This window comes from Natator depressus, chromosome 2 (genome assembly GCF_965152275.1).
Source record: "Natator depressus isolate rNatDep1 chromosome 2, rNatDep2.hap1, whole genome shotgun sequence".
Classification (NCBI taxonomy): domain Eukaryota; kingdom Metazoa; phylum Chordata; order Testudines; family Cheloniidae; genus Natator; species Natator depressus.
Window position 1 is genome coordinate 248,778,211 of NC_134235.1, and position 12,391 is coordinate 248,790,601.

At 44.8% G+C, this 12,391-nt stretch overlaps 1 protein-coding gene and 1 long non-coding RNA gene across 9 annotated transcripts in view; one reads left to right on the forward strand and one right to left on the reverse strand.

Moving 5' to 3' along the window:
• Positions 1–12,391, forward strand: part of PRKAG2 (protein kinase AMP-activated non-catalytic subunit gamma 2) — a 383,197-nt gene that overhangs the window by 173,700 nt on the left and 197,106 nt on the right. The window contains exon 1 of one of the 6 annotated variants that reach the window (XM_074946319.1): positions 5,023–5,572. The exons of 4 other annotated variants lie outside the window; for them this stretch is intronic. In XM_074946319.1, coding sequence (XP_074802420.1) covers positions 5,479–5,572 — 94 coding nt within the window. In that variant the 5' untranslated portion in view covers positions 5,023–5,478. Of the gene's footprint in view, positions 1–5,022; positions 5,573–6,792; positions 6,855–12,391 lie in introns of those variants that run through there. One more of the 6 variants, XM_074946321.1, reaches the window with a different exon arrangement.
• LOC141983310 (uncharacterized) overlaps positions 1–12,391 on the reverse strand; it is a 67,919-nt gene that overhangs the window by 9,850 nt on the left and 45,678 nt on the right. Inside the window, exon 3 of one of the 3 annotated variants that reach the window (XR_012638347.1) lies at positions 10,381–11,837. The exons of the other annotated variants lie outside the window; for them this stretch is intronic. This is a non-coding gene — a long non-coding RNA (uncharacterized LOC141983310). Of the gene's footprint in view, positions 1–10,380; positions 11,838–12,391 lie in introns of those variants that run through there. 3 annotated transcript variants of the gene reach the window in all.

The window sequence follows — 12,391 nt, forward strand, 5'->3', positions numbered from 1 at the left end:
GCTCCCATCGACTCCTGTACTCCACCTGAATGAGAAGCGCAAGGGGAGTCGACAAGAGAGTGTCTCCCTTCAACATAGTATAGTGTGGACCCTGCGGTAAGTAGATCTAAGTACATCAGTTCAGCTACGTATAGTGCAGACAAGGCCTCAGGGTCCAGAGTTAACCCTGCACTGAGATGACTAGGGAAGTTTGTGGATATCAGAGCTGTTGTTTTCTGCTCTCTCTGTAGAGACTCAAAGTCGGTGAGTTAATATTTTACTGGACCAACTTCTGTTGGTGAGAGAGAGAAGCTTTCAAGCTTACACAGAGCTCTTCTTCAGTCAGACATCCCTGCGTTGGTTACATTCAGTTCTCATTATTAAGTTTTTCTTTGCAACCATAAGGGCTGGAGACTCAATAAAATAAATAAGCTTAGCACCTGGATTACAAATATGCAGCATATTTGGGAAAAATGGATAAATACATTACTCTTCATGTCTGCATAATTGTATTATATGTATGGCCCTGTTTATGGGCAGAGGACACAAAGGGTATATAAAGGGAAGCAGAAGTGGGAGATCCTCTCTCCTCTTGTCACATGTAATTCATGGGAAGACAGGGTAGAGCTGTGCAAAGCCTTGAAGGTGGGAAGGAGTTTGAATTTGATGCCAGTTGAGATACAAAGGGCAGGGAGGAGACTCTGAGAGTGTGGGGCTGACAAGGTCAGATTGGCAGGAGAGAGAGAGAGTTTACTTAGTGGCATCATTTTGTATAGACTGGAATGGGGAGCAAAGTGGGAGTCAGGTGTGCCAGAGAACAGGAGTTGCAGTAGTCTAAGCAGGAGAGTACCAAGGCCTGGATGAGAAGGTTGACAGCAGTGAAGGAGAGAAATGATTGATATGGGAGAGCTAGAGGAAGAAATGACAGATTGAGCAGCAACCTAAAGGGGCTTGAGGGGTGAAGGATGGAGAGGTGCTAGTTGTGCGTCTGAGACACAAGGAGGTTGGTGGGATTTAGAAGAGGGTGGGGGCAGGGAGAATTTGGGCAGTGGTGGGGGAAGATGAGGAGTTCTATTTTAGCCATGCAGTGCTTGAATTGACAGCAGGTCATCCAGGAAGAGGTGTCAGAGAGACAGCTGCAGATCTGAGAGTGAGCCTAGGCCGAGAGATGGGGGTGCAGAGGCAAATTGAAGAGTTGTCAGCTTAGTGATGGTCATTAAAACCATGAGAGTGGAGGAAGTCAAATCAGGGTAAGGTATAGAGGCAGAACAGGGAAGGGACCAGAGGATGGAGACATGAGGGGTCTTGAGAAGAGGGCGGGAGGGAGGAACTAACAGAGTGAAATTAATTATATGAAGTGAAACTGATTCACAGTCTGTCTCCCTGCGTGGATCTAATTTGTTTTCACAGTGCTCTTGTGGTCAGGCGTCCAACATTGTGGGGAAGAATTTCATACACACTCCTGCCCCTCCCACCAAAAAACCCGCAGCTTTGTCATTAATTTAATTCTTGAAAAATATCTGTTTATTGTTGACCTGAGCCTGCACATCAGCAACCTCAACTAACTTTGAAATCAGCTGGAGTTCTGGGTGCTCCTCAACGCTCAGGATCAACTGCATTAGGTTTTTAAAAAATTTGATAGATATCCCTGGAGACAGAACATGGTATAGCTTACATTTGGGGACCTAAAAACTACTTGACAAAGTATTTACACCTCTGCTTAGAAGAGATTTCAATTTCAAGCCTCCAGAACTTTGGCTGTCCTAATATAGCTCCGATAAGCCTGGTTTTTAATTATTTTTTTTCAGATGTTTCCACAGAACTGGTTAACACAGATGTGAAATCAGATGTACATGTGCAGTATCAGTTGTTAGAACATCAGCTGCAGGAGCCAAAATGATTGCACTCCTAACACTTATTATTTATTAACAAATTACTGTGAAAGTCTGTTGTTAAATGGCATTGTCTCATTTTCTAGTAGCCGTATGTAAAACCATTAGCGCCTGGCTGGCATTCTTAACCAGGGAAAATGAGCCCCCTTGGTGCAGTGGCCTGCTTGAAAAGGTCATCAGCGTGTATTTAATCTTGGCTCCTGCCAAACAGGGGTATGAGAATATTGTTTCTGCACTGAAGGGATACCAATTTCTATCTCATTAAAAAGGGATTTAAATTTTTTTTTGTTTCTGATGACATTAAGTCATTCTCACAGTAGTGCAGACAAAAGAGAAAATGCTGCTGTGGGGAGAGCAGAGTGGAGATGTAGTTAACAGTGGTTTTGTAGTGAGGCTCATTTATTTTGCACCTGGGGCAAGGGAATTTCAGCTGCTTATTACTGGCTGTTTTCTTAGCTTTCTCTCTCTTCTTCTCTTGCCCTCTATTCCTTGTAAAGTTACTGGGCCAAATTCTGTCCCCAGAAACTCACATGCATCTCCGATTGACTTGTCTTTTTAAAACACAAATGTGTATCACTTGAACATTGTTTAAAGCTCTTACGGTGTAAGGATGGGACATTCAATAAGGACAAATGCAAAGTACTCCACTTAGGAAGGAACAATCATACATAATGGGAAATGACTGCCTAGGAAGGAGTTCCTTGGAAGGGGATCTGGGCATCATGGTGAATCATAAGCTAAATATGAGTAACAATGTAACGCTGTTGCAAAAAAAGCAAACATCATTCTGGGATGCATTAGCAGGAGTGTTGTAAGCAAGACACAAGAAGTAATTTTTCTGCTCTATTCTGCGTTGATTAGGCCTCAGCTGGAATATTGTGTCCAGTTCTGGGTGTCACATTTCAGGAAAGATATGGACAAACTGAAGAAAGCAATAATAATAACAATAATTTTATTATACTAATTATTATTATTAAAGATCTAGAATACATGACCTGTGAGAGAAGATTGAAAAAATTGGGTTTGTTTAGTGTGGAGAAGAGAAGACTGAGGAGGGACATGATAACAGTTTTCAAGCACAGAAAAGGTTGTTACAAGGAGGAGGGAGCAAAATTGTCTCCTTAACCTTTTGAGGATAGGACAAGAAGCAATGGGCTTAAATTGCAGCAAGGGCGGTTTAGGTTTGACATTAGGAAAAACTTCCTAAATGTCAAGGTGGATAAGCACTGGAATAAATTGCCTAGGGTAGTTGTGGAATCTCCGTCATTAGAGATTTGTAAGAGCAGGTTAGACAAACACCTGTCAGGGATTGTCTCTCGATAATACATAGTCCTGCCTTGAATGCAGGGGACTGGACTAGAAGACGTCTTGAGGTCCCTTCCAGTCCTACAATTCTATGAAAGGTGGGCCTCAGGGAAAGATTTGGAGGAGAGGGCAGTGGCCATACAGCATAATTCAGGGAGGGTATTCCGTGCAGAAGGAGCAACATTGCTGGAAAATACTGAGATCATTGTGCGGGGGACTGACAAGGTTGGCATAACTGGCAGAGCAGAAGGGGTGGGGGAAGGTGTTTCGACATAAGAGATGGGAGGACAAGTAGAGAGGGGTAGGGTTGTGAACAACTTTGAATACAATATTTAAATTCAGTATTTGTTTATAGTGGCAGCCTTAGTTTGAAGTTAATGAAGCTTTAATAATTAATTTCCTTGGTTTTTTAAAAAACTGTGGGAGAGAGAACCAAGGGTGCCTGCCATGTGTTCTCTTTTTCCAAGTTCCCCTTTACAGTGGGGGGATGGAGGGGACACCAATTCTTTTGCATCACCAGGACCTAGAAGCCTCGCATGGATCCTATGTGCTCTGGGGCACCTCCAGTGTGCACCATGCTTCTAAAATTTCGGAGAGTGTAAGAATTGACTCTGAGGTTTCTGAAACATGGCACGCACTGCGATGTCAGAAGCCACAGAGCGAAGAGGAGTTTGGTGGGACTCAGTAGAAGGATTGTTAGGTCCCCATTGCTTTCTTGGGATGGAGATGTGTGGAGCGCTCTCTGTTTCTGTGGATGCTGAGAGTCAGATGGATACTGAGAGTCAGTCAGCACTTAAATGGATTGTGACCTTGCTGTGACAATAGCAATTCTCGCCCCCCCCCTTCCCCCTACCAGTGACTTGTCAGGAGAGACTCCCTGGCAGTACCAATGGCCATTTCTCCTCTCCTCTTCCCTATGGAGGAGAATGAGGTTTGGCTACTTCTCATTATTCATGTAGGATTTGATTTCGAAAGTGCTAAGCACTACAAATTCCAGTGAAGTCTATGGGAGCTGCGGGTATTCAGTACCTTTGAACATCACGGATTTTTTTTTTTAACCAAGCATTCACTGTAATCCTGAAGACAATGGGTATTGGCATTCAAAGCGGATAGAAACATTGGACCAGATCCTGGATTTACACCAACTGAGGACCTAGCCAAAATGTTCAGCCCATTCCTAAAATAATCATCTAAATCTGTAATTGCAGAGCCTAATCTAATAAATGTGTATGGTAATTACTCTGGATAAGAGCCCTTACAGGTTTGAGATTTCTGCTTTGCATTGTTTTATAATTTTTGTTTTAAAAGTTCTGCAAGATAGATTTCAATTTAAAGTAATCTGTGTTAGAAACAGTTGTCATAAGCTCCCTTTGCTTTGCAGAGAGCAGTGCACTGGCTGAATGTGGGCAATCTATCAGAACCATTTCCTTGTGTACAGTGCAAGGATATTTGGAGAGAGTGCAAGTTGCTACAGAAATGTCTACCATGCAGCTCTGTCTCTAGTTTCCAAAAGATGACCACCTTCCTTTTAAGGAACTGGCAAGGCCTCATTCCCTATTAATTCATTAGCTGTTCGTCCTCAAGGAGCCTGTCGTTTCTTAGCTCATCAATAGGCAGCCGTATGATTCTGTCCCTGCAAAGACTTAGGACACATGAATCAAAATAGTTGTGTGATGTCATGTCATACTGTGAATGTGCTCTGTCCAATTGGTGCCAAGAATTGTCTGTACCGGGGTGGTTTCCTTTTACAGTCTTTTTAAAGAGACATCATGCAGAACTGCACATGACAATTCCCTTCAAGAGGGCTTGTGCCTCTTTTGCATATTTAGTATTTTTTACAGGGGGGAGCTTATCAGCTAGTTATTGACCTCTTCTGCATAAGCTGATCCACTGGTGAAATTCTGTTTCAGCCTCTGAAGCTTTCTGACTGCTTAAGGATAAGAACTGCCGCACTACAGGCTTTTGAAATTCTCCTGATGTCCACAGATATTTTCAGAATAGTTGCTGTACAGTAAGAATTAAGATCGGAACTGCTTTGGGCAGAGTTCAGCTACTCTCTCTGGATCTTATTGTCATTAAGATGTGATCTGAAGTCTCTTTCAGAAATTCAGAAGCTGAAGCTTTTCACAACCACACGTTGTTTCAGCTGACTTTTTGGAATATCTTATTTTTGCCCCCTGTTTCCATTTTAACTGACTTATTTTCCTGCCCCACGCAACCTTTTGATCAGATCTGCTCTTTCTTCTTCTTCGATATCGGATATGATTGACGGCTGCTATTGCTTTGGTGCCTGCCGCAGCTCATGAAGCGTTTTGGCAGTCTTAGAGGAAGCAAGAAACGAAAGGACCAGGGCAGAAGCTCTGAGAGGCGCAAATCTGAACCTCATGGCCTTTTAGGTAGGGATCTTCTGTGTTACCCCTCAATATGAGGATTAATTATTTTTTGGGATCAGGCATTGTGGCTGTATAAAACAAAGAGCAACCTTCAGGTCCCTAATCCTGTTGATTCAATTGAGTAATTGTTGTGGGTAGATATTAATGGGGTCATTTATACAGTATTTGGTATCTGATGGGAAACGCTAAGTGAATTCCTTTAGTATACATCTAAAAACCTATAAAGAACTAATCTTCCAAATTATTTTTTTTTTCAAAGTTGCTTTACAGTATTCAGATTAAACTGTCTGAAATATATCCTGGCAGGCCTGATGACTGTAAATTTCAAACTAGGATTCTCTTACTTTAAAGAAAGAGAATTAAATGAAGTGCTAGGTTAGTAAATATTTAAATAATATAATTGGTAGTTAAAAAGGGAAATACAAGAGTCTTCAAACTAAGTGCTACCTCCCATAGGCAACTGCTGTTTTAAACCACATCTTTCAAGTGTCCTCCCGCAGTTTCCAGTCCAATTATATTTCACCTTTAGTTAAAGACCAGAACTCCGCTAGGTCACTTAAAACAGGTTAATCATGGAACAAATGCTGAGTTCTGTTTGGGTATTGCACTGGGAAGCAAATTTCAGGTAAGGCTGAGTTGGCCAGGAAGTATGGGGTATTCTGACGTTGGACGAAGCATCACGTGTTTCCTGAGAACAGAATAGCATCTCTGCTGATTTCTGCCTGATAAACAGCAGAAAGTTATAATTGACTAATGGGAATGAATTTCCTGCATTACCTTGTGGTGGTATTGTTGTGCACTGTGTACTTTCCAGTAAAGCACAATTCTGCTGAGAAAAAAGAGAGATACTGACCTGGCACTGTGGCACTTAAAAACAGTGTTACCGTCACACTGAATCAATAAGATAAGTACAGAGTTCAGTATGTCTGACTGGTTAATAACCCTGGCTTGATTCTTCTCTCATACTGGTATAATTCAGGAGAAACTGAATTGGAGTGACAGTGGTATAAAACTAGTGTGAGAGAAGAAATGGGCCTTGTGGGTTGTATATGGAGGTGCATCCAGTTTTAGTAACTATTTTTCAGCATCATTTACTCTTGTCAATAAACAGAAATGTTACTACTTCAAGGTGTTTTTTAAGTTTGTTTTCAATTAATTTGCTCTGTTTTTAAAGTCTTTCTCTTGCCATTGGTGTTCCTTGTTTTTTCTGTTGCAGTGTTGAATGTTGTGAAGTATCAGTGTAAATCAAGCATGATGCTGCTGGAGTCAGTGGAGTTGCACTAATGTAAGGCCCATGTAAATGAAAGGAGACTGAAGCCTTGAGAATTTCATAGTGGGGTAAAATGTGAGATCTAGTAAAGGGAAAGCTAACGTTGCCCCTTATGCAAGAGTTAGGCCCACAGAGGGCCCAGATCAACAAAAATGTTGGACCATTCCCAAGCTGCCAAAGGAACCCCCTGGGCTCCCTGACAGGCAGCAGTGTGGCTGAGTCTGATCTGTGACAATTTCAGCCACTGCCTCCCCATCTTCCCTTGGTTGACATTGTGACATAGGGTGTTCAGGGTCCATGAAAGGTTCTGGGGGGCACCTGAAGTCTTGTTTCTGAAGCAGTTGGCTGGCCAGCAGCACCACTTGCTATACCCAAACCCACTGTAGCATCTACATTCCCTCTGAATGTAGGCCCCAGGTGCAAGCACCCAATGTTAATCCTCCCCTGTGCAGGAAATAATTCAACCTGCAACAACAACAATTGCTATAAAAACATTCTAAACCACAAGCGTTACAGAAACAGAGGTTCAAAAAAGAATCAGTAAGTGAATGGAGGATAGGTCCATCAATGGCTGTTAGCCAAGATGGTCGGGGATGCAACCCCATGCTCTGGGGGTCCCTAGCCTCTTGTTGCTAAAAGCTGGGACCAGAAGACAGGGGATGGATCACTCAGTGATTGCCTGTTCTGTACATTCCCCCTCAAGCCCCCGGCATTGGCCACTGTCGGAAGACAGGATACTAGGCTAAATGGACCATTGGTCTGACCCAGTATGGTGGTTCTTATGAAACAACCAAAAGGGAAAAGTACATAAACATTTACCTCCTTATTCCTACCCTGTCCCATCTAACTAAAGTGAACTGAAAGGTTTCCGTGGGTATGAAAGAGCCTAATGTTCCTCAGTGCTGTGAGTTGTGCAGGCTATAAAACAATAGCTGGCCTTTCTAGTTTCTGACCATAATTGCTCTCATTAATTTTGCTGTGTAGCCCATCCTGGTGGTGTAGAGACAGAATTAGATGCTTGTTTACTATGCAGAATTTCCATCAGCAGTATTTAAAACATGGCTCACATTTGTTCTCTGTCACTTTTGTATCATGAATGAGCTGCAGGTGTCTTTCCAAAACCTGACCTCAGATCACAAGGGTAGGAAAAAAAGGGTCAGATGTGTATGTTATACTGGCTTCCTCAGAGTAGCTGCTGCTGTTGTGATCCTGCAGGAATCTGGATTCTTTTCTGGAAACAGGTTAACCTGTGTGAATGTCTTTTTCTTCAGGATGGCTTAATTTATTAAAAAGCTTGCATTATTTTCTGAATTAATCTTTACCAAAAGGACTTTTGTTTTTATAAAGCACTGGCCTGTACTAAACTTATCCTGAGAGGCACTGAGCACCTTCAGCTCTCATGGCAGTCGAGGGTGTTGAAGAGCTTTTAGGACCAGACCCAGTGTTTGTTTTTTGTACGAGCATTTGTAACAAACACCCATGGTGGCCCATCAGGTGCAGTAATGCAGACTGGTGCATTCTCTTGAGCTTCTTCTGCTGTCAGGGAGCAGGAATTAATTTTAGAAATATATCCTTATGCTTTTAAAGCAGTGTGGTGCGGGTATAGCTATGCAAATACTGTTGGTGTTAATGGGGTTCATGCAGGGCACGCCCTGCTCGCCACCTCAAACTACTCATTTTGTCTTATGCTGTGATTGTTCAGACTCACAAGGCTCAGCTTCTTTTCCCCCTCTTTTTCTGAGTAGAGATGGAAAAGGCCACGAGGTTACAAACGTATCGTTTTCCATGCCAGTTGTCAGTGTGCTGTATTCTGCCACCACTCCTCTTGTTCTGAACTAACTGAACTCAGAGTTTCTGATTTTCCTTGACCTCTAGTCATAAAATCTTTTAAAGAAAGAAGAGAGGCCTCTGCCCATCATAAGCTGGGGCATACTGGTGGCTTCTTGCCTTGTTACAGAAGCCACCTTTGGGGCTCCTGCAGCTAAGATTATTGTGCCTTTTCTTATGTGCATCATTCAAGCTAAACCCCAGAATAGGCCTAAGCATCTTCTCCCAGGCTGAGAGAGGGGCGTACTGTGGGAGAGAGGCTTGGTCTAGTGAAGGGGAGCAGAGAGGGAATTGGGGGATCCCTGGTTGCCCATTTAGAGCAGCTTTAAAATCCCTTTGTGCCAACTGAGCAGTACAAGGGGGTTATAACATGGGCCACAATATAACACACACAGATAAAGAAGATGAAGATAAAGGGAGCAGTCAGAATAGAGGCTTAGACAGAGCATTGGGAGTGAATGAGGTGTGAGTGAGGAGGAGACACTGCAATTTTATGCATAAGAAGAAGGGAAGGCAGTGCAGAGATTCAGGAAGCAGGGAAGATATACTCTGAGTATGGGGAAAGGGAGATGATTTTGGCAGCTGTGAGGCATGTAGCTGTAAGAAATTCACCCTGCTTCTGGCTCACTCACTTAAGGAAATTGGTGACTCCCTCCCCCCAACCTATCTGTTAGTTACATCATTCAGGTTTCAGAGTAGCAGCCGTGTTAGTCTGTATTCGCAAAAAGAAAAGGAGTATTTGTGGCACCTTAGAGACTAACAAATTTATTTGAGCATAAGCTCATCCGATGAAGTGAGCTGTAGCTCACGAAAGCTTATGCTCAAATAAATTTGTTAGTCTCTAAGGTGCCACAAGTACTCCTTTTCTAGTTACATCATTGTCAGCTCTTGGTACAGCCTGCAGTGTTGAAAATAGATCAGCTCTGTTACTTTTCTCAAGGGGACAGTTTTCAGCCAAGATGAGGCTAATATCCCTGCCCTTTAAAGGACACCATCTGTTCAGTGAAAGGTTGAACAACACATGCAAAAGATTGTATAGGTGTTGAATAGGAGTTTTCCTGCCCTGTCAAACTCCGTAAGTGCCCAACACAGAAGCACCTCTGCTCTTAGTGCCATTGTAGAGACACCTGCACGGATAGGGAGCGCTGTCTCATTCCAAGGCAATTGGTCACAACTATTTATTTGAAATCCACCAGCTAAATCTAAACTTCTGCTTGCTAGGCTGCTCCTTGCTAGGCTGTTCCTCACCTCCATATCTGGGCTGTTGCCCTACAGGTTTGCCTTTGTAACTTTTAAGAGGCGTAGGCTGAAACTTATCACAGATAAGTCAGGTTCTCCACATCTGGAAAGAAGGCGACAGGGGAATTTCAGTTTTTCAACATTGAGGAAAGGGGAGATAATATCAGGATAGGACGACCTGCTACACCCCTTCCTGACCACTAGGCGGCTCTGCTGGTGAGGGTCACCTTTCACAGTCCCTGACTGTAAAAGGGGAGGGAGACAGTTCCTTCGTGGCTGAGCAGAGGAGGAATTTAAAGGGACCATATATTCCAACATGCAGTAGTAGCTGGCAGCTCTGTGCAAGGCGTGATGCTTCACTTCCATGGAGATTGGAAGCAGATGAGGAAGACAAAACCACTTGCACAGGCAATCCACCAACAAAGGTAAAATAAGTTGTAGAAACATTTAAGGGCCTGTCCTGATCTCTCACCCAGAGAGTGCTCTGCTGGAATCTCCACAGCTTCAGGGCTGCTCTGTATGGGACCAGAGGGAAACAAGGACCTGCAGGAAGCCATTCAGAGCTGGCAGAGTTATTTGTCAGTTCATGGTCCTTCCATCCAGGCTATTGGAGGCCCCTCAGGTGTTAACCAAGTGCATGGCGGTTGTTGCAGCCTTTCTCCGCAGGCACCAGGTGCGAGTCTTCCCATACCTAGATGACTGGCTCATCAAGGGCTGATCTCGAGCCCAGGTGGAGGAACACATGAACCTGGTGTGTGCAACGTTCCTCAGACTTGGTCTCATCTTCAGTGTGGCGAAATCGACCCTGACTCCCTCTCAGAGAGTAGAATTCATCAGGGCCCTCTTGGACTCCACCCACGCAAGGGCATCCCTTCCTGAGTCTCATTTTCTGACCCTAAGTGCCATCATCAAAGGTCTCCATTGATTCCCCACCACAACAGCCAGAATTTGTCTAAAATTGCTGGGACATATGGCAGCTTCCACATACGTAGTGCAGCACGCAAGGCCGCGGCTCTGCCCTCTCCTGGCATGGCTGGCTCAGGTGTACAGACCGAACTGGGACCCTCTGGACAGGCTGGTCACACTCCCCCTTGGGTTCTTGAGTCCCTTCAGTGGTGGCTAGAGCCACAGGTAGTCTGTATGGGAGTACCTTTCTCCAAGCCTCAGCCATCACTCACTAGTCACGGATGTGTCGGCCCTGGGGTGGGGAGTGCACCTGGGCGACATCAGGACTCAAGGCCTAGGGTCCCAGACGGAACTATCACTGCACATCAACGTCAGGGAGCTACGAGCGGTGCATCTTGCTTGCCAGAGATTTCAGGCCCATCTTCAGGGCAATGTGTATCAGTGTTGACGGACAACACCACAGCTATGTTCTATATAAACAAACAGGGTGGTGCTCGCTCCTCTCCCCTGTGCCAGGAAGCCCTCAAACTGTGGGACTTTTGCATCGCCCACTCGATACAGTTAAAGGGCTTGCAAAACGAACTAGCTGATCGCCTCAGCAGGTCCTTTCATGGCCACGAATGGTCTCTCTGCCCGGACATCATCAGCAGTATCTTCCAAAGGCGGGGCTCTCCCCAGGTAGATCTGTTTGTGACAATGGAACAACAGGAAGTGCCAGCAGTTTTGCTCCTTCCTGAACTACAGCTCGATCGCAGATACCTTTCTCCTGTCGTGCACGGGAAGACTGCTCTACGCCTTCCCACCCTTCCCTGTCATCCACAAAGTCCTCCTCAAGATCTGGCAGGACAAAGCATTGCTGATTGTCGTAGCACCAGTGTGGCCCCGCCAACACTGGTTCTCCATGCTGTTAGACCTCTTGGTCCTTGCCCATGATTCCAGACAAATTTGACAAATTCCAGACGTGGACAGATTGGAGAGAGTCCAGAGGACAGCCACAAAAAGGATAAAAGGTTTAAAAAACCTGACCTGTGAGAAAAGGTTAAAAAAAACTGGCCATGTTTAGTCTTGAGAAAAGAACATTGAGAGGAGACATAACAATCTTTAAATATGTTTAGGGCCATGGGCGGCGGGTATTGTAAGCATGGGTAGGTTGTGTCTTCCCAAACAGCCCCCAGGCCAGGCCTCCTCTTGCGGTTCCCAGAGCGTTCTGCCTTGGCTGGTCCAGGCTGGCTGGCCTGCCTCCCACAGGGAGTCAGGGCAGCTGGTGCTGGGGCCACCCTGCCTGGTGCACCAGGACTGGCTGCGCTGCCTGGAGCACTGCGGCCAGGAGTGCTGCCTCCCAGTGCATCGGGGCTGGCTGCTCTGCCTGGCCGCTCGGAGCCCTGGGGCGGGCCAGGAGGGCTGCCGCCCAGCTGCCCATGTTTAGATCTGTTACAAAATGGTCTGTGATCAATTGTTCTCCATGTCCACTGCAGGTAGGACAAGAAGCAATGGGCTTTAATTTGCAGCAAGGTACATTTAAGTTGTATATGAGGAAAAGCTGTCTAACTATGTGGGTAGTTAAGCTCTGGAATGAGCTT